This window comes from Peromyscus leucopus, chromosome 16_21, assembly GCF_004664715.2.
Source record: "Peromyscus leucopus breed LL Stock chromosome 16_21, UCI_PerLeu_2.1, whole genome shotgun sequence".
NCBI lineage: Eukaryota > Metazoa > Chordata > Mammalia > Rodentia > Cricetidae > Peromyscus > Peromyscus leucopus.
The window spans coordinates 61,456,301-61,478,010 of NC_051084.1; the positions used below are offsets into that span (position 1 = coordinate 61,456,301).

At 47.4% G+C, this 21,710-nt stretch overlaps 1 protein-coding gene across 1 annotated transcript in view; it reads left to right on the top strand.

Moving 5' to 3' along the window:
- Tram2 (translocation associated membrane protein 2) overlaps nt 1-21,710 on the top strand; it is a 78,042-nt gene that overhangs the window by 25,145 nt on the left and 31,187 nt on the right. Inside the window, exon 2 of the mRNA XM_028868073.2 lies at nt 15,038-15,101. Within this exon, the coding sequence (XP_028723906.1) occupies nt 15,038-15,101 (64 nt within the window). The remainder of the gene's footprint in view (nt 1-15,037; nt 15,102-21,710) is intronic.

Here is a 21,710-nt window from a genome sequence, read left to right on the forward strand (position 1 = left end):
GAACGGTGTTGAAAGCACTGTTAACTATAAGTACTGACTGGAGTGGAAAAGCGCTGGAGTGAGGACATCCTATATAAGCGGGGGTGGGGGTGGGGGGCCAGAACTAAGGTGGAAGGGTGCTGGTGGTTCCTGAGGCTCAGGAATCAGGAAGAGGACTGTAGCACTACCAGAGTTGCCTGTTAGGGAAGGAGCCAACAAATGGATACTGTGGTGGTTTGCATAAGAACGCTCCCCCTCCTCCCCATAGGTGGAATATAGTGGAATGTTTAGTCACCAGGGAGTGGCCCTATTTAAGAAGGATTAGGAGGTGTGGTCTTGTTGGGAGAAGTGTGTCATTGATCATAGGCTTTGAGCCTTCAAAAGCCCATGCCATGCAGGTCTCATTCTCTCTGCCTATGGACCAGGGGATGTAGAGCTCTCAGCTACTTCTCCAGCACCGTGTCTGCCTGTGTGCTGCCATGATTCCTGACTTGATGGACTAAACCTCTGACACTATAAGCAAGCCCCCAGTTAAATGCTTCCTTTTATAAGCGGTGCTTTGGACATGGTGTCTCTTCCCAGCAGTAGTACAGAGATACCTTGCTCATGGCCCTTAATCTTCTGCACATCTAACCTGAGGCCCGTCGATACATCCCGTCAAAGCCCAGCTCTGTGTTCAGGTTGGAGAGCACTTAGATTCTACTCCGCCTCCTCTGTGAATGCTAACCTCATCTGCTAGGGAGGCGACCAAGGCGAGGTTGGTGAAACACCATACTCTCTGGCAGCAGGCTCTTTGGAGAGGCATTTTCCTGATGGTAACAAGCCAAATAGTATCACACATCTGGGGTAAGCTACTCACTGCCTTGGTTTCTGGTGCGACAGAATCACTCCTGCTTTTTAAAGCGGCAGCACAGTAATTACTGCCTCTACTTCCACCTTGTGCAGCAAGTTGAGATAACACTCAAGTGCCACTTAAACTCCTTCCCTCTGTTGTCCCCCTGTGGTGTCTCGTGCACACGTAACCTTGGGACCAACCAGAACTTTCTGTGTAACCTGATCCCTCAGACAGTTGCCAGTCGCTTTAAAAAAAATATTATTTATTTGTTATGATAGGATCTCACTGTGTAATCCTGTCTGCTGTGGAACTCATTTGTAGACCAGGCTGGCCTCCAACTACAGAGGTCTGTCTCCTTGTGCTTCCCAAATGCTGAGGTTCAAAGCATGCGTCCCCACACATGGGCAAAGACACTGCTTTCTTGGCAGGTCTCACAGGGAAGCTCACGCTGACGGGCCCATTAGACAACCAGTTCCATTGGTAGAGCGTATGGGGAGCATTTGAAGCTTTGTTCCACGGTGACCTCTTTCACCTTGAGGGAAGGAGTCATTCCTCCCCCTGAGTTATCCTGGATAGCAAGGCTTTGGGATGTGCAAGGTGCTGGGACAGATGGTGTCCTCCCCATGAACAAGGAGACCAGCTGGTTCCACTTTGGGACCTGGAAGCCGGCTAACTTGCTTTCTATCTTTTTTTTCTTCCCTATTCCTTTCCCTTTCTCTTTTCTGTTTCCTTGTGCGTGTGTGTGTGTGTGTGTGTGTGTGTGTGTGTGTGTGTGTGTGTGTGTGTGGTGGGGGCAGATGACCACTTTGGGTATCATTCTTCCTCAGGTATCATCCACCTTGTTGTCTTTGTTTGTTTGTTTGTTTTTGGTTTCTGTTTTTGAGACCGAGTCTCCCCCTGGCATGGGCCTCACCGAACAGGCTAGGCTGGCTGTCCCACGAGGGTGGCCAGCCAGTGAGTCCCCAGGATCTGCCCATCTCCACTCCCTTAGCTTCAGCATCACAAATGTGTGCATCAAATGCGCGAACTGTGCTGGTCATTTCTGTGTGGGTTCTGAGGCTCGAACTCAGGTCCCCATGCTTGAGCAGCAAGCTGTATCGACCAAGCTGTCTCCTCTGCCACCTCAGCGCCATGGTGGCTTCAGCACAGTACCTGGAGGAAGGAATCAATAAATGAGAGAGACTGAAGGAACGTGAGGCTGAATTTCCCTTCCTTTCCCCGTTCTAAGTCTGTGTGTTCAAGACACAAGGGCCGTCTGAGGACTGAAGTTGGACCATACAATGGGCAGCATGACTGCCTTCAGCTGACCCACCCCACCTCAGGCCTCCTTCGGTGCTCTCCCTCAGCACTGTAATGATGGCTGTCCTAAGCAACCGCCTCCCTCTCCTTACCCAAGGCTACATTGTCCTGACTCAGATCATCCCTCCCAGAGTCTTTTGAGAAAATCTGTAAGTCCCCTCCAAGTCCCCAGGACTACCAGATATTTTCTGTCCCTCCTTCGTGACAAGGATGTTGAGAATGTGATGATGAATGGACATGGTCTGCCTTTGAGCAAGGGACAGAACTGTCTCCATCTGTCCAGTCCTGGCTCACCCCATCTTCATCAGCTTTAAAGCAGACTCTCCCCAATTCACAATCTCACTGGGTCATTAGGTTCTGGGCACAGTGCTCAGGAAGCATGGGGATTGAATCTAGACATCCTGCACAGGTAACCTTGGGTTCCTGTCCTACTTCTGGAGTTTATTAGCTGTGTGCCTCTGGGCAAGTCTGTTGAGCATTTGAGCATCCCTTTTTTGTGTTCTCGGGGCACATGGGGGTTTAAAGGAGCGATTTCTGTGGGAGTTCAGAGCAACCCTGCACATGGTAAGAGGCGGGCGGTCACAGTGCCTGGTAGAGCTGGAGGTCTGGAGGTGAAACAGGCGGTCTTGTGTAGGACAGCGTCTGCCATGCTTAGTCTCACCCATTCAAACATCAATGCCGCACTTCCTCTCAGGCTCAGGAGGGAGGTAGTTCCGGGAAGGGTTTTGGTCTCAACTGGGTTGCCTCAAATGCTCAGAACAATGTGGTTTGCTTGACCAGCTCCATCTCCAAGGGTGTTTAATTAGATTGATAACCCATCTCCCGATTTGGGGCCCTGGACCCTTAAGGGAAGGGAGGGACCATGTCATTATTTGAACCTCTCTAGCACTGTGTCTTATACAGATCATGTACTCAACAAATACCGAGTGAAAGATTGATTTAATCTGTATAGTGTATGTGTGTTGACACAGTCTCACACTACAGCTGAGGCTGGCCTGGAACTGATTATGTAGCACTGGCTGGCTCAACTGGCCCAGCCTGGCTGTGATCCTCCTGCCTCAGGATCCTGAGTACTGGGATCTTTATTTTATTTTATTTTTTTTAAAGACTTCATTTATCTGGGGCTCAGCCTGGCTGTGATCCTCCTGCCTCAGGATCCTGAGTGCTGGGAATCTTTATTTCATTTTTCAAAGACTTCATTTATCTGGAGCCTAGAAACGAGTCTAATACTATGTAAAGATGAGTTTGTAAGGGTTGAAAGTACCTCACCATTGAGCTTTGTGCATGTATGCATTCATGTTTGTGTAAATACACACTGATGCTTTCTTGGATGTATCTGATTAGAAAACTGACCTGGCCATTCTAAGATGGAGAACAAGGAGGTGGCCCTGCCCTGTGGTGGCTCACAGGGAGCTTATCTGTGTATGTGCTGGCTCTGATTGCAAACCCATCAGTCAGTCAAGAGATAAAGGCAGATGGACCCATAGGAGGCTGGAATTCTGGCTGGAGACTTTGAGGCACCCTAGCAACTAACCATCCTCCTGGGAACTCACAGAACAAACTTATCCTCATGAGAAAGTGAAGTCAAGGCTGTGGAGAGTGACAGTCGAGTGTGAATTCAAAACAAAACATTAAATAAAAACAACAACAAGAGCCCCCCATCCCCCCAAACACATAAAAGTCCTTAAGCCCTCTGTCAGGGTAACCGGAAGGGATGCCTCAGTCTGGCTTCTGCCCCTCTCCCATCCTCTCGTTCTTCATCTGCTCGGTTTGTTACCTAGGAAGGTTTACTGAGCATCGCCCGTGTCTAGTGTGTGTACAGAGACAAGTGGCTGGACTGCGGAAGGCTCCTAGCGCCCTGGGGTTTGAGGAGACGGAAGTTTCCGGGAGCGGTGTTCCCCCTTGGCATCTCTTTCCTGCTGTACCTCAGACTCCCAGGTTTCCCCCGCAGCCCCAGTTTTCCTGTCTCCCCATGTCTTTCTTCTTCATGGCCTTTCCCCTGCCCCCGACAGGCTCAGGCATCCTTCTTCCCCTTCCTTTGCTTTCCTTGGCAGACCAGCAGCCCGCAGCCGGTGCACCAGCCCCTGACCTCTCCTCAGCGCCAGCTTTCGACCCTGCAAGGAAGGTACCAGTGACTCAGCTTCTGGGAGAACACAGACAGGGCTCCCCGCCCTCATGGGGTCCCCCCTACAGTCCAGGATTACCCCCCCCACCCCCGCTTTCTGAAGCACCTGCGGGTGCCCAGTGGACTCCTTAGAACTTCGTCTTCTCTTGGCTTCCAGGACCATCCTGGCCTTTCCAACTATGTCGTCTGTGTCTCCTCCATCCCCAGCACACTGAGTGGCCATCACCACAGTGAGTGTGCTTTATGTATGCATACATTTCTGGTTCACTTCTGTCCCAGACCCAAACAGCACTGCTGACAGCTCTCTTTCAAATCATCCACTGCCGTCCCCTGTCTGTCACTTGTGCCATCCCTTCCTCTACATGGTCGCTTCCAAGTTCCTCTGTCTTCTTGTATCCCTTAGGAATAGAGTTGCTAGACGGCCCTGATGGAGGCTAGGGAGGATGCCTGGCTTCCTGTCCTAGACCTTGCGTAAGGCTGGATTCATCAGCAAGTGGGGGTTTGCACGCTGAACACTGGCTGAGAAAGCTGGATGCCCCTAGTCAAGTCTGGGTGAGGTCCAGCCTCCCCTTGGCCCTGTGGTTTTCCTGCTTGCTACTTGGAGTCCCATGCTGGGACTCAGAGGGCCGTGGTGGGAATGGGCCCAGCCTGCCTGAGAGGAAGCACCAAGTCTGGGTGGGCGTTGGTTTGTGTCACTCTTGTTGTTTTGTGACGCCGAGGCTGGGACCCAGGGCCTTTGCACGCGCCGGGCAGGTCCCCGAACACTTAGCAATAGCTTCAGGCCTTTTTCAGTATCACTTAAAACATCTCATTCAAATTAGAATACTGAAATCTCATAATGATGTAAATAGCAAAGTGTGTCACTTTAAGGAATTATAATTCAGAGGTGGGGTTGAAACAGGGTCTTCCTTTATAGTTTAGGTTGGCCCAGAACTCACACTGTGACCAAGCTAGCTTGAACTCTTTCTTAGCTTTCCTCTTACCTCTGCCATCGAGTACTGGGGTTATAACGTGAACCCCCGCCCGGCTGAAATGCGGCGTTTAACCTAACATTGACATTTGCTCAGACCTTGGACCTTGACTAGGGCTGAAGGGAGACTCTGGCTTGTGGGTAGGTGTGGCTCGTGTCTTCCTGAGGCCATGCCTCTGGTGCTAGAGTTGTGCTTCCGTTCGTTCATCATCTGGGAGATCTTGCTTTCCCTGTGCCTTTTCTTCTCCGTTTGTGGTGGATTAACTAAGAATGGCCCCCGTAGGTTCCTATGTTTGAATGCGCAGTCACCAGCAATGTTCCAAAGGATTAGAAAGATTAGGAGGTGTGGCCTTGTTGAAGGAAGTGTGTAGAATTTGAGGTTTTCAAAAGCTCACGTCAGGCCCAGTCTCTCTTTCTCTGCCTGCAGATGTGGATGTAGCTCTCAACTACTTATCCAGCATGTCTGCCGTGTTCCCTGCCATGATGCTAATGGTCTAAACCTCTGAAACTGAAAGTGAGCCCCCAGTTAAATGTTTTCTTCCGTAAGAGTTGCCGTGGTCATGGTGTCTCTTCACAGCAATAGAACAACGACTAAGACACTGTATCTTGAAGGGACGATGCATGTCTGGTATTTATTTGCACACAGGGATGTTTGAGTGCTAGATGTTTCTCATTAACCTTCGTGGCGTTGGTTTAAGGTTTTGTGTGTGTGTGTGTGTGTGTGTGTGTGTGTGTGTGTGTGTGTGTGTGTTTGTCTGTGGGTCTGTGTGTGAATAATCACCCTTAAGCTTTGCCTATAAGGTGCCCCCATGAAGACAATTCTGGGTGGGTCTTTGCAAACTCCAGTGAAAAAGGGTTCATGCTCACCCAGATGTTCTGATGCTTCTTCTGTTGGTGCGGGATGCTGTGTGAGAGATAAAGGTGATTCAGAGCAAGACTCAACAGGGTGGATCTCCTGGGCTGACCACTGTGTCTTCTAACTTCAAGCACCCATTGCTTATTCTCTCCCCAGTTCTTGGCCCTCCATGGAGGAGCCCTGTGCTTAGCATTTGAAAAGCCTTATATTTAAACATGATAGAGGTGAACACCTTCTTCTGCAGACCCTTACACAAACATCTAGGGCAGTAGTACTCGACCTTCCTAAGGCTGCAGCACTTTAATACAGTTTCTCATGTTGTGGTGACCCCCAACCATTAAAAACTATTTTCATTGCTACTTCATAACTGTAATTTTGCTACTGTTAAGAATTGTAATGTAAATAACTGTGTTTTCTGATGGTCCTAGGTGGACTCTGTGATAACGTTGTTTGACCCTCAAGGGGATAGAGAGCCACAGGTTAAGAACCACTGATCTACGGGAATCCTGAGGCTCCTGTGAGAATGATCTTGGCCCTGCTGGAAGGCTGGTTTATTGCCCCACCCCCACCCCCAGCTTCCCTTAGCTCTGACTAGTGAACTCAAGGCTCATTTTCCCAGCAAGCTTTAGTCCATATGCCAAAACACAGGGGTCAACCTGCTGAGTGGGAGGGTTCCCTGATGGCAAACTGTTCCTGAAAGCAGTTGCGGTAGATCACCAAGGACCCGGGTCTTCCTAGAAATGTGCAAATAAGCAAACAAAAGGCAAATACACCTGGCCTTGCCTCCCTTCTGCTGTGCTGGGTCCATGGACCCTGTAAAGTGAATCGCCCTTTTATTTCCCCAAATTCCGGGCAATGCCAAACATTCCTTGGGATGTTTTTACCTGGCATCCAGTCATAACACTTGCCAGCAATCAATGACTGGCTGGCTGTTGCAGACCTATCTGAAATGTTCTAGTTACACACACACACACACACACACACACACACACACACACACACACGCACGCACGCGCGCACGCACGCACGCACGCATGCACGCACGCACGCACTGGCTTTGTGCTTCATCCTCATGGTATTAAACATTTTAAAAACTACAGTTAAAACAACACTGATACACTGGAGTGGTGCTTCCTTTTCTGTCTAAAAAACAAGTCTAAAAATGTTACCTAATATTGACTCTTAAAAAAAAATCACTCACAACCCCCAATTCTACTCCCCAAAGTTCCTATCTGGGTTTTAAATTCACTGTAAAAAAAATGGTATTGCATCTTACCATCTGTTGTTGGATCAAAAGTAAAATACTCGTTTCTGACCAATATGTGTGTCTTGCTCATATCCACACACAGCCAGTGTTCTAAACCCTGATGTGTGCATATGTGTTTCAGTACACTGATATTCTTTAAAAAAAAAAAAATGTTTTTACATGAGCAGCTTTTTTTTTTTTCTGGTTTTGTTTTTATTTAATTCGTAGCCCTCACAGGAAATGTTTTGTGGACATGTTATAATATCAAATGAAGGGAAAAGCTTTGGGAGTGGGTTTAGGTAGGAGAGAAAATGAAGTATATGAACAAGTAAAGACTATTTGGTTAGTTGTGGTGGCACACACCTTTGATCTCAGTACTTGTGGGGGGGCAGAGGCAGATGGTTCTCTGAGTTCAAGGCTAACCTGGTCTACATAGCAAGTTCCTGGTAGAAACTTGTGAGATCCCGTCTAAACAAGAATAGAAAAGATAGGAAAGAAAAGAAAAATATATTCTAAACATCTACTTAGGACTCTTTTTTGGAGAAGATTGCGTGTGTGTGTGTGTGTGTGTGTGTGTGTGTGTGTGTGTGTGTGTGTACATTTGCATGTGCATGCATATGGCTATCTGTGCCTCTAGAGGCCAGAAGAGAGCATCAGCTTCCCTGGAGCTGATGTTACAGACAGTTGTGAAATGTGTACTGGGAACTGAACTCTAGTCCTCTGAAAGAGCCAACAAATTCTCTTAACCACTGAGGCAACTCTCCAGACTCCAGATCTCTATCTTTTTAAAAGTTTTTTGTCTTTCATTTTCAAGATTATAATATAATGACATCATTCCTCCTTCTAAACCCTCCCATATACCCCCTTGTTCTTTTTCAAATTCATGACTTCTTTTTTCATTAATTGCTGTTACATGCACATATAAGCATTTAAGCATATAACATGCATGTAAAATGCAAGCACTTTTAGGGAAGGATTGCACTATTTCCCGAAAGTGCTTTGAGATTGCACAAAAACACAATTCTCTGAAGGTTATATGTTATAGATATAATGGAAATGGAAACGCCAATCCCTCAGCTACTTCACACTTTATAGCACGTGAAATAGGGGGTGTGAACGACAAGTTTGAACAATCTAGATACCTTTTTCTTAAGCCTCTTCTTAAAGATATTAAAAGGGCTGGAGAGATGACTCAGTGGTTATGAGCTTTTCTGCGCTTGCAGAGGACCCAGGTTTGGATCCCAACACCCATGTGGTGGCTCACAACCATATGTAACTGCAGTTTCAGAGGGTCTGGTGTCCTCTTCTGGTTTCTGCAGGCAACAGGCTTATACATGACACACAGACATCCATGTAGACAAAACACTTACATAAAAGAGAAAAGAGTTAAAAAGCTCTGCATAAGGCAGTAGTGATGGCATACTCCTGTAATGCCAGCATTCCAGAGGCCAAGACAGGAGGATGGTGGGTTCAAGGCCCCCGAGGCCAGCCTGGGCTACACAGCAAGCTCCTGAAGCCACCGACCAAATACCTCTCCCTGTGCTCCAGTATAAATTCCTTTTTATCCTGGGATAGTTGAGACTTTGGCCTGGTGGATATAATCAGAGTAGCATAACGTTATCATCGCCGTGGCAACAGCAGAGTTTCCCACACACCTACACCATCGAGCCTTGGTCTACGTACGGCTCCATGACCGGTAGCAGCTTTTCTGTTCAGCATCGTGAGCACGGGCTCTCGAGAACCTGTGGGGTCTGTCCGTTTGGCTTCGCCCCATTCTCGTATCAAGGCAGCCTTTCAGCCCACGAACCAGAATCCCCAGATGTTGCTCACAAGCTGCACAGAAAGGTACTGTCAGAACTGTGTCCCCTGGGCCTCAGCCACTCACCCCTTTCCGGTCATCCAGAACGGAGGTTTGCAGAGTGCCAGAGTGAAAAGCATGTTTGTCCCAGCGGTCTGTCTTCTGCCGAGCTGTGGGGAGTTGCAGGCCTCAGACACCGTGCCCTGCCATGATCATTGTGCGCGAAGGTGATGGCAGACCCACCAGGTTCTCTGCAGGAAGCAGAAGCTTGGGGCACTCCAGAAAAGAAGGCTAAAGAACTTTTTTCCCCCCTCCCCTTACATCTCCTCCTCACCAGTTGAGTGTAATTTTCCAGTGTTTTCCTGTCTGACTGAAGTTTTCCTATTCACCACCTTAGCAGAAAGATGTGAAACCAATTTCAGGACCGCTTGCCGGAATCATCTGACTTCCTGTGATCGCGGCCAAGCTTGGGAAGGAGGCAAGTTCCCCAGCCTCAGCAGGGTGGCTGTCTAGCCTTAGCTCAGTAGTTTCAATGAATGAGTGTCTGTGCTTTCAGCGTGGGACCCTCGGCACTCTCTCGGGCAGGATACCAATGGTCCACAGCACTTTCGCAACAGAGCGTTCCTCTTGCCCCAGGCATGCATAGTGGACCCACGCAGCCCCTTGCAAGATCCATTATGCTGATGTGTCTGTGGAGAGAAGGTCAAAATGAGCTGAAGTGAAGGATCCAACAGTATGGTCCCTTTTCCTCTTAGTTCTTGCGTCTTTCTTTGGTGACTGCCATCGGCTTGCAGTGAAAGGGATGGTGCGTTTTGAAGCCCTGGTGTGCCAGTGCTTGGGACAGGCCATTGACTTTACTCTGTGAGGCAGGGAGGACACTCAGGCTTCCGTTTTCAGAGGGAGAGAAGCAGCACTGTGCTTTAAACTTGAAGAGAGACACTTCAGTAAGGCTGCGATTTGGGCGCTGAAGGTCAGACGGGCTCAAGAGTGACAGCTCTGTGAGCCTGAACAGAGTTCTTCACAGGCCTTCCTTTCAGTCACCTCCGTGGGCCTGATCATTTCCATGTCTGTCTGTAACAGTGTCGGTCCTTCCAGGGCCATTGAAGGAATTACACTTGACCATTAGAATCGTGCCTGGCACTAAGCAAGCGCTTGGCAGCATCTGTTGTCACTGTTGTTAGTGCTGGGGAAAGGAGCCCACAGAAATGACATACATACCTTACCCAAGGGCACCTCGCTGGTCCACAGCAGACCTGGGACTGGACTCTACATCCTGAGTGCTTCATGGAAGCAGCAATCTCCCGGGCATGCTTAGTATCCTTGTAACCAAGAGCTCAGGTCCGTATGCCTCTAATAGAACGTGGCATGTGGAATGATTTTGGCTTTGTTATGGCTGTGTGAACACGCTCAACATCTCTGGCTTTGTGTTGCACACCATGTTCCAGTTAAAACTGTAATGAAGCTCTCTCTTTCTCTCTGTGTGTGTGTGGGGAGAGAGCGAGCCCCTCCCATGTAATTTAGTGCTTTCCCTTTGCATTAGTATATTATTAGCACATTGTCACTTTTAACCTTTCACCCACTGAGCTTGGCGTTTAATATGCTATTAAACTCAATATTGTTTCCTATAAACAGCCTTAGAGGGATGAGAAATAATTGGAGTGACATTTTTAATAGGCCCCTGTTTCTCAGCCTCCGTGCTACGTGAACCCCACATTGCAGAGAGGGGCTTGTTAGTTGTTTGGTCCCTGACCTCAGATCAGGAAAGAGTGATGGAATGAAGATTTGGGGTGCCAAAGGGCTTTCGAAAGCACACAGAGGGGTTTTTTATGAGGGATAAGTAGGGTTACCCTTTGTGGCTAATGCTGCTACTGCTCCCTTACCCCCTCCCATGTCCCCTCTCCCCTGCCCCCTTCCTTTAATGGATGTGGTGGACTTAGTAGCTGACCTTATTATTTTCCTCTTTCAGACCACTAGGAAGGAGTTTAGACTCCAGACTTCCGGCCAAGTTGAGATGATGGGGAGGACCTCTTGGCATGCGCTTCTGTGATCAGCCTCATTCTCTAGTCCTTCTCTTTAAGCTTCTGACATGTGATGTCTCTGGGTTCGGTTTTAGTATTCTAGTTTTGGTTAGGATTCTGCTAAGAGCTGTGTTGTGTGCCTGCTAAAGTTGTTTTTGGAGCAAACTTATAAAATCCCAGGTTGATGGTTGCCTGTTTTGCTCGGGTTGCTCACTGGGCGGTAGAAGGCCACCCTGCCTCTCTGTGTCCAGAGTTTCACTTCTTTTCATGGGAAACAGGGAAACTGGCGTCTGGGACACACTAGCATGGGAACAAGCATGGTTTAGAGTTTGTTTCTGCTGCCACAACCCGGAGGGCAGGTATGGAAAAGTACTGGAGTCTAGCATTTTTGCCTTAATTCTGTTCTCTTGGACTTACATTCAGAAAACATGTGTTAGGCATTCATCTGTGGTTACCGACTACTACAGTTGCTTACAGTATGAGTTCATCAAGTGGGCATTTATGAGACCCCCTACTCCATGGGCATCCCTGGGATGGACACAGTGAGAGAAAACTGTTGTACAGAAACATCACTGTGAGCAGGGGACGGGCCGCAGATCAGAGAGTTCTCCTGCGGGATGGCTGTGTCTGTGGGATGAGCATCATGTGATGAACGTGTGTTACCCAGCCAGCTCTGTCCTCTCGCCATTGTGAGTTCGAGGTTATCAAGGCAAGTAAGTTCTTCGTTCTTCTAGAACTTAAATTTGGCGATGTTAACCTCTACCAGGGGCCGATTAAAAAGAACTTGGTGACCCGTGAGACACCGGCAGATATAAAACACTTGCTGTACATGCCTGATGACCTGAGTTCGAGCCCTGCAACCTGTAGTATGAGAGCTGGATCTGGTGGCTCACATCTATAATCCTAGCACTCTTATGGGGCGATAGAAGAGGAAATGGGAGATCGGCTCTAAGTGCACATATGCGGTAGCAGCAGAAACAACAAGAGAGACTGGGTTATAAACAAGGTGGAAGGTCAGACCTAACTCCTGAAAAGTTGTCCTCTGACCTCCACGTGTGTGCCTGTGCATGCGTGCACGCGCGCCCACACAAACACCAAACAAACAAATCTTGGCCCTAATAGAATTGAAATTCAGGTTTGTCCTCATATGTTCATCCATCACTGATTGTAGATTTCATCTGTGTGAGTCTGCTTAATTGACTAAAATTCGCCTGTAACCTCCACATTCATAGCTGGCGCTCCACAGTTGTGTACACAGGTGCAAAAACCTTGATGCCAGCTCAGGTGAAACTAGGCCTGCCTTCCTGTTTCAGCTCTCGTACTGTAAACAAATCATCCTGGTTGAAGTCTATTTAGGGCCATGGTTTTGCATTGTGTGATGTTTGTGGGGTTTCATTCTTTGTGATGGCCCCTAAGTATTTTCCTGAAATGCTACCTATGTTTCTAATCTTAAGAAGGAGAGAATGTGCCTTAGGAAGAAACTGTATGCCCTCTGTTGCCTCCTTTGGGCATGAGCTACAGTGCTGTTGACCATGAGTTCAGTGGTAATGAACCAACAGTCTGTATTAAGTGTGTATTAACTAAGGTGGCCTTTAGAAGCAGGCACAAAGCAAGGCTGTATGTTGATCTCCTGGTGAAAGGTGACTGGTCTGTGGTAACCCAATTCTGCGTTTTTCCTGGGTGCAGCATTTCAGAGTTCAGTGTCTGCAACGGTTCCATAGAACTGCCGTGAATGAAAATTGACTGCATATGCAGAGCTAGAGCAAAAATGTATGTAATTCCCAGTCCAGATGCCTACTTCCTGCGCTTTATTTATTTGTCTTGTCTTGTTTGTTTGTTTTAAGTGTAATGGCTCCCAGACTTGGCTGTATGTTAGGATGCTGTGGGAGCTGGACCAAAGGCTGATGAGCCAGCCAACTGTGAGGGCCTAGTGTAGTTGCCTGGGGGTATGGCCTGGATATAGAAAAATTTCGAATTCTTTCAGGAGCTCCATCGCAGGCATGGCTGAACAGTGGTGCTCCACACATAGAATTACAATGCTTCTGGGAAATGGATGCTGTCCAACTTAAAGAGGCCCTCTGGGGGCTCACACCACTGTAGACCCACAGCTCCTCCGGGGACAGACATCAGAAACCACAGCAGAAGACCTGTGGCACTGACCAGCATACTCACCAGCCCCACTCAGGAGATACAAGCCAGGAGAGGGTGGACTCAGAGATGGATGGGTCCTAAGGAAAAGGCCATTGGTGACAGAGGCCAGTTCCCACTAGAGACTGGGGACCTGTCGTTAAAGGAAGCAGAGGGCATTTCATTCTTCGTGGTCAGTGAGCCGTACCTGAGCACTCGCCGAGTCTGGGTTAGCTATTTGGGAGGGCATACAGTGAAAATTGAGATGACGGGACCCTTGCCTTCTAGGAGGTGATGGCCCTCTCTGTGGAGATGGTAGAACAGTAGAGTATGATATGTGCGCTGCTGCCTGTAAGGGGGTGACCTTCTCTAGGAGTAGCCAAAGGCCCTGCAGAGTGTCACAGTCGAGGGGAAGCATGATGGATGCGAGAGACAGGTCCTGACAAATTGTGGGGAGTAGCAGAAGAAGAGGGGTCTGTGAGTAGACTCTTTGCGCTTGAGCCAAGCTCATTATTGTAAGGAAAAAGCAGGCAGTTGGACCGGAAGGAGGTCAGGAATGTAGAACAAGGTCTTACGGACCAAGAATCAGTTTCAGGGGTGGGGGGTGGGGGTGAGGAAGAGCACCTTCTCGTGCCTGATCTTATTTGTTCTTCCCCCCCACACTTGATAGAGCATGCATAGGGCATGAACACAGATGTACGAAGACTTTGTATATAGCCACCTATAAGAAGCAAATGATACCCAACTGTAGAGTAATGAGCACCCATCCCTGACGTGTTCAGGAAGCCATCCGTCACCTGTTTCCACACTGATTTGACTGTGGCTGGTGTATTCCCCCCCCCCCCACACACACACACACTGTGCACACAGCTTTCTGCCCTCTGCTTTGGAGAACCCATGACCCCTGGCTGAGGAAGTATCTTCAGAACCTCTGGGGAAGTGGCTTCTCCTCCCCTGACCTTGTCTCGCAGAGTGCTTCTTGGTCCTGACTGTACGTCTGTGGAATTTGAAACAATGCCAAGAGAGAGAGATCACTGCTACTCCAGTCTGTAGCACGCAGCTGAGGAACAGCGCATATCCATGACTTTATAGACAAGGGATTTGGTTCTGGGTGTGGAATGACTTCCTCGTGGCTACATCTGCATCTCCACTTCAAACCTCCACATTTGGTCATCTCACCCCTGCTGTAAACGGTCCCAAGTACAGATTTGACTATTTGTAACCAGATTGGGACCACAGTCATCTAAAGATAGCTTTCAAAAGCAACAAACCACCATCGTGGGGTCTGAGAGGTCCTTTCCCTGTGCAATCGGAGGGTAGATGTGAAACGAGGAGCTGGAAGCCACCGTTTCTGAAGCTTGAGTTTAAAACATCAGGGCTGCTGTCCAGTACGCAGGCAACTGAAATGTCTGGGAAGTCGGCTTTGGAGCTGTTAAAAGCTGTGACCTTCCACAGAGCTGGGTGCCCAGAACTAAATCAGTGCACGAACCAGTGAACGGCAGAACGGTTTGGACTGCCCGTGGCCGATACAGCTTGCTTCATTCCGTCCATAGTGAACACAAGTGTAGCCATTATTTGGGGCCCAGGATGGCTTTGCTTTTCCCGAGCAGGTACTGGGAGGGTCGGATCAAAACCGGTGCTAGCTGTGGGGTGGGTAAGCACCCTGCATTCTGGAGTGGGAATACTGATATAAAGGATGGGCCCCAGGGCAGGGACCAGCCTCTTCCTGTTCCTTTTGATGTGGCCATGAAAGTAAACAGGAACTTTTCTCCTTTGTTTTCCAGGTCACAGCCAAGACTGCCTTCCTATTTATTTTACCTCAGTATAATGTTAGTGTGCCTACAGCAGGTAAGAAAAGCACTGCTCTTTATCTCTCCTGGTCCTCTTAACCCTGAAGATGGGAGAAACTTCTCTTTTGCTTTATACCCGGCAACTTTTAGATTCTCTCTCTCAGATTAGAAATAAACCATGTCTTCCTTCACACAGGGCCATTTTGTGAAGGCCGCTGACCATAACTGTCACACCACAAGCTGACCTGTATCTAGTCTTTGCAAGAGTAGCAGAAAGCCTAGCTGTCGTGGTTCCCAGTACCACGTGGTCTTCACTAGCAGCTTCCAGTCCAGTTACGGGGCTCCAACTCAAGGAGTAGCAGGGCCACACGGGAGCAGAGCAGGGAGGGAGTGGACCCATTCTGAAATGATAGCTGCTACTCACTGCCAACCGATCACCGGCCCAGAGGTTGCTGTCAACCCAGAGTGCCTGCACAGTTGCTCTTATCATCACTGTGACCAAATACCTAACAGAAGCAACCTCAGGGGTGAAAGGTTTGTTTGAGCTCACAGCTTCAGAGGGTTCCTGTTGTGACTTCGTGGTTCTGTGTGTTTGAGCCACAATGGCGGCAGAAGCATATGGCCGAGAAGAGCTCTTCAGCCCATGGCATAAAGGAAGCAGGGAAAGGGTTGACTACTGTTATGAGGCCTTGGTGGATGGAGCCAAGGTGCCCCACAGTGGGTGACAGACAGAGATGCCATGTAGGGGGCAGAGAAAGTGGGGGGAGGGGAAGAGGAAGGGAGGGAGAGAAGTGGGGAGGTGCGTGCTACCCTGTGGCTAGAGGGGAGAGAGAGAGAGAGAGAGAGAGAGAGAGAGAGAGAGAGAGAGAGAGAGAGAGAGAGAGAGAGAGAGATTCTTAAAGGGTATAGAATGTAGGATGACCTCAGGATGCTGGGCGGGTCAGGACTCCAAGAAGTGGGTCTGAATGCTAACAAATACAGGAAGGGGGATGGGCCAAGATACTTGCTGGGGTGCACACCCAGGAATCTACTTCTTCCAGGAAAGCTCCTGCTCATCTTGCCATTTTCCAGTGTTACCATCACATTGTGACATTATGGGCTCATCATCTGAATAGGTCTGGGTCCTCAGGTTCTGACACCAGACCCACACACCAGAGCCATGCTCTCCTAATCGCCAGGCATTTCTCAATCGATTCAAGTAGACAATCAAGTTAGGTCATCACAATAGCTGAAGTTGTGTCTCTCGAGATAATTTTTATCCCAAGAGAACCAGAAAATATTTCTTCCTGTGTGTAAACACCTCGCTTTTTAAATGTTGGCAGCTAATTTTGTAAATGCCACAGAAAGTTAAAAAAAAATGCAGGAAAGTCAACAGAAACAAGTCAATACATCTGCTGGCCGGGTTTTGCTTTTGGACCATGTTTCTGCAGCCTTAGGGTTCTGGGGTCTCAGCCTAAGAATCAGGTTTCAGTCCCTCTCAGTTGTAAAATAGTAAGGCCCCTTCCTTTCTCGATGAAGGAAGAAGGAAGTTTTGCTGGTCCAGTGAAGTTCTTCTCTCATCATTTGATACTAGAGAGGTGAATGGACTTGACTTTTATGTAAGGGTCCTCTATCTGACTCCAACAGGTATACTTCAAGGATTGGGGGGGCGGGGCAAGGGCGTAAATGCATGACTCTTTGGCCCATAAAGGTGTAGCCATGAATTTTGCCTGAGTTCATCCCTGCAGCCAATGTAACCAGACTCCGAGAGCATCCTTGCTTCTGAATGTGTAATACAGTTCCTTTTTTGGAGAGTCAAACTGAGAGTTCGTGGTAAGAGAGGGAGAACGTTCTTTGCTATGGGAAGAGAAACTTGAGAGCCTCTCTAAGCCTGGGGAACCAGGAAATGCTATGACCAGACACATGTGCATTCCAGTGCACACTCTAGTCCGGGCGGGCACAATGAATTTTGTTGCTCAGTGCCACGTGGTCCAAGATCAATGTCAGGCTTCTTTCATTCCCATCGTCTGTCAGTTGTGAGAAACACATAGAACCAGTTATACTTACAAGTGAGCAGTTTAAATATTTAGTTTTTAAAGTGTGGTAAAATAGCTAGACATATTAGTATTTCCCTAGTAACTGGGCGTGTTCCACCCTATCTAGCCCCAAATTTATTATCGCATCCAGTTTTAAGTGTGTAGTATGATTGTATGAAGTACACTCACATTATGCTACTTTCCATGTCAAGAACCCTTTTCTTCTTGCAGAACTGAACTTTTAGTTATTAAATAATGACTCCCTATAGCAACCATCATTCTCTTTTCTCTATGAATTTGTTGCAATAGGTACTTACATGCATAGGTGTGTGTGTGTGTGTGTGTGTGTGTGTGTGTGTGTGTGTGTGTGTGTGTTTAGATTTTTGTGACAGGGTCTCACACAATATTAAGCTAGGCTGGTCTTGAACTCAAGGAAATCCTTTGGTTCAGCTTTCAAGTGCTAGGAATACAGGTGAATGACCACACCAAGACATAGAATCATATATTATTTAACCTTTGGTTACTGGTTTAAAATTTAAATACATGTCCGTCCGTCCGTCCATCCCCCATGCATTTACGCAAGCATTACATAACTCTTAGAGAAGATGTATATAGTAGAGACAAGAAGATAATGATCCCATCACTAAGTAAGAACTTCAGTTAAACTATTTTTAGATCCTGATTGATAACTTGCTGTTTTTCTATTAGAATGGGATGGATCTTTCCCATGTGATAATTGTAGTCTGTGTTGTAAAACGGCGTGCAGCGGCCTTGGTGGGTTTGAGCCAAGGTGCCTCACGGCAGACGAGGGAGACACACCATGCAGACATGGAGGGCAGCGGTGTGGCTGTGGCGAGGTGGAAAGTTACTCACACCATGCAGACGTGGTATCTACATGGAAAGTTTTATTATTAAAGGGGGAAGGGAGAGGGAAGAGAGAGAGGGAGAGGGAAAGAGAGAAAGCAGAGATGTGTGCAGCCTCATGGAAGGAGAGGGAGAGAGGAAGGGAAAGAGAGAGAGAAGGGGGAGGGGTTTTCTCTTAAGGGGGACTTTACATAAGATGACCGGGTCAGGACACTGGGCGGGTCCCGGAGGGGCAGGCCAGAATGCTAACATTCCCTCACAGTCTGACATTTTGAAAATCTTAAAAGTGAGCAGCTAATGCACGGTTCCTTCCTTCATCCCCTTCTCTCCTTCCTTTTCTTTCTTCCACTGGAAGAGGGCTCTTCATGAGCCTTGCTGGCTTGGGAGCATTTTGTTTTTCTTCTTCCTTCTCTGCTAAAAGTTAGACACAACTTTAGTCATTCCATTAACCCCATTGAACCATAAGGTAACATCTCAGGATGACAGAGTAGAAAATGAAAGAAATGTGGCTTCATGATGATGTCACCAACCGCCACCCACACTCGGACTCACTGCCTCTGGGTTTCTTTCTCTCCTAAATAAAATAAGAATATTATTTTATTTTATATGTATGGGTGTTTTGCTTACATGTCTACCATGTATGTGCAGTGTCCTCAGAAGCACGATATCATTGCATCCCCTGAAACAGGAGTTACAGACAGTTGTGAGCTACCATGTAGGTGCTGGGAATCCAGCCTGGGTCCCCTGAAGAGCCACCCATGCTTTTAATCCCTGCGCCATCTCTCCAGCCCTAATTATTATTATTATATTATTTTGATTTTTTGAGACAGGGTTTCTCTGTGTAGCTTTGTGCCTTTCCTGGAACTCACTCTGTAGCCCAGGCTGGCCTCGAACTCACAGAGATCCGCCTGCCTTTGCCTCCTGAGTGCTGGGATTAAAGGCGTGTGCCACCACCAGCCGGCTAATTATTATTTTTTAATGGTGGGTTTCATTAGCCTTATCATACATTTGTGTTATTATGCTCTGTCCTTCCTTACCCCTCTCCCATGGTCTTCCCCCATGCCATGCCTTCCTTTTCCTGGTCCCCTCCCTTCTCGACACGGACAATCTTTGCTTTCCTGGAACAGGTGTTACATTCTTTCTCTCTACTTTCATAAGACACACACACACACACACACACACACACACACACACACACACACCTATGTAAGTTTAAATATAGATTCCTCTGTCTTGTTTTATTTAATATTTTATTATTAATTAAAAAAATTTTTTTCAAGCCAGGGTTTCTGTAGCCAATTTTCTAAGTGGTCTTATTAAATAAAAAACACGGAGCCAAATATAGGGTGAAAGCTTTAGAGATCAGGGGTAGTGAGAGCCACCAACCAACCTTACCTCACCAGCTCCGTAGCTTCCAAAATGCCACCACTTCCTGTCTACCCAAGCTTTTATTGCCTTGCTGTTCTGCCCTCTTATTGTCTTTTAGCCCAGCTAACTCACTTCCTTATCTCTGCCTGTCTGTACAAACCTCCAGGTCTCTATGGTTGGTACTGGGATTAAAGGCGTGTGTCACCACACTTGGCTCTGTTCCCTAGTGTAGCCTTGAACACACAGAGACCCTGCCTGCCAAGTGATAGGATTAAGGGCGTGTGCTACCACTGCCTGCCTTTTGTGTTTACTTAAAACAGCTCTCTATATCCTCTGATCTCTAGGCAAACTTTATTTATTAACATACAAATAAAATATCGCCACATTTCAGCACAAATAAAATATCACCACAGGTTTCTCTGTGTATAACAACTCTGGCTGCCCTGGAACCCCGTTTCGTAGACCAGGCTGGCCTGGAACTCACAGAGATCTGCCTGCCTCTGACTCCCATGTCCTGAAATTAAAGGCGTGTGCCACTGTGCCTGGCCTGGCTTGTTTTATTTAACATAATCTTCAGCTCAGTCCATTTTATTGTAAATATCCTGATTTCGCTTGTTTTTATGGCTAAATAAAATTCCACATTTACTTTACTCACATATCTGTTGATGGAAGTGTGTGCTGCTTCCATTTCTTAGCTAGTGAGAAGAGTGCAATAATTTAATAATGTGGCTGTGCCAGCGTCAGTGTGGGGTGCTGACACGGAGTCCTTTGGGCGTATACTTCCACAGTGGCTGCGTGGGTTTACCTTTCCACCAACACATCCCTATATCCTAGCCAGCATTTGTTGTTGTTTGTTTGTTTGTTTTCTTGATGATAGCCATTCTGACTGGCGTGAGGTAGGGGTCCCCAATCAGTTTTTTTTTTTTTTTTTTTTTTTTTTTTGGTTTTTCGAGACAGGGTTTCTCTGTGTAGATTTGCGCCTTTCCTGGAACTCACTTGGTAGCCCAGGCTGGCCTCGAACTCACAAAGATCCGCCTGCCTCTGCCTCCCGAGTGCTGGGATTAAAGGCGTGCGCCACCACCGACCGGCCCCAATCAGTTTTAATTTGAATGTCCTTAGTGACTCAGGATGTTGAACATTTTTCAAATGTTTTTTCCGTTCATGATTCTTCCTTTGAGAACTGACTGTTTAGTTCATGAGCTCATTTCTGATTGGATGATTGGGGTGGCGTTGGCTGTTTAATTTCTGCAGTTCTTTATTTATCCTAGATATTAATCCCCTGTCTAATACGTAGTTGGCAAAGACCTTCTCCCACTCTGAGGATTAATTTGAGACAGAATCTGGCTGTGTAGCCCTGACTGAGCTGGAACTCACTAGACTCAGTAAGCCTTGAACTGGTGGCCATCCTCCTGTCTCTACCTCTCTGGTGCTGGGGTTACAGGTAGGCATCAACACAACTGGTTTTTTTTAGGTTGTTCCTGTCAGGTGTTGTTACAGCCACACAAAAGTAAGAAGACTGAACACACATGTGCCTAAGGCATCTTTTTAACTCCTTCTTGAAGAAATTAGACAGTAAGCAATGCCTTCAACATCTATTTCACTGTCAGGATGACAAGTGTAGACGGTGTTTCAGGCTAGGCCCAAGTCAGAGCTGCTGGGCATAAAGAATTTCCCGTTGAGTCTTGGGAGTGTGCCACTATCGTGCGTTATTAGTTTAATTAGTTAATTGCTCACTCTAGAGAAATATGTCTGTGTGTCCTGTATGCCAGCCCTGGTTGTAAAACAATTTAAGGGAGATTTTAAAAAATGGATAATAAATAAGCAGATAATTATAATTGCAATGGGGTGGTGAAGGGAATATACAGAGCTATGAGGTGAAGAAAAAAAATAAAAGCCTGGTGACATAGCCTTCCGAAAAGCTGATTTATAGTGGGATTGGAGAGCGTGCAGTTGTGACTATAGAAGACAGGACAGTTCTGAGGGATCAGCGTGTGTAGGTGTAGACACTCTCAATCGAGAAATAAATGCCTGGGGTGTGCCAGGGTGCAAGGTCCATGCGCCCCTGGTGAAGGCCCATTAGAGTGTCTGCTGGATGGGGGGCTTCAGTTGCTTTAGAAAGGGAAGGGAAGGGATGGTTCAGTTGTCTACCTGTCATGGAAATCTTATCATTTGGGACTGTTTGAAATGTGACAAGCAAAAACTGAAGGTTCCAGTGAAATCAGAATAGCCTGCTTCATTTTGTTTTGAGCACCTGTGGTGACCAGCCCAGTATGGTAATGCCTGTTTGCCTGGCCGGCAGGAAAGCAAACTTCTCATGGGACAAAAAGATTTTACAATAACAGGTTTGTTAAGGTGATGATTTCTAAATCCCTCCTCACAAATCTTCTTAGGGCAGGAAGTGCTTAGAAATCTCCTTTTTT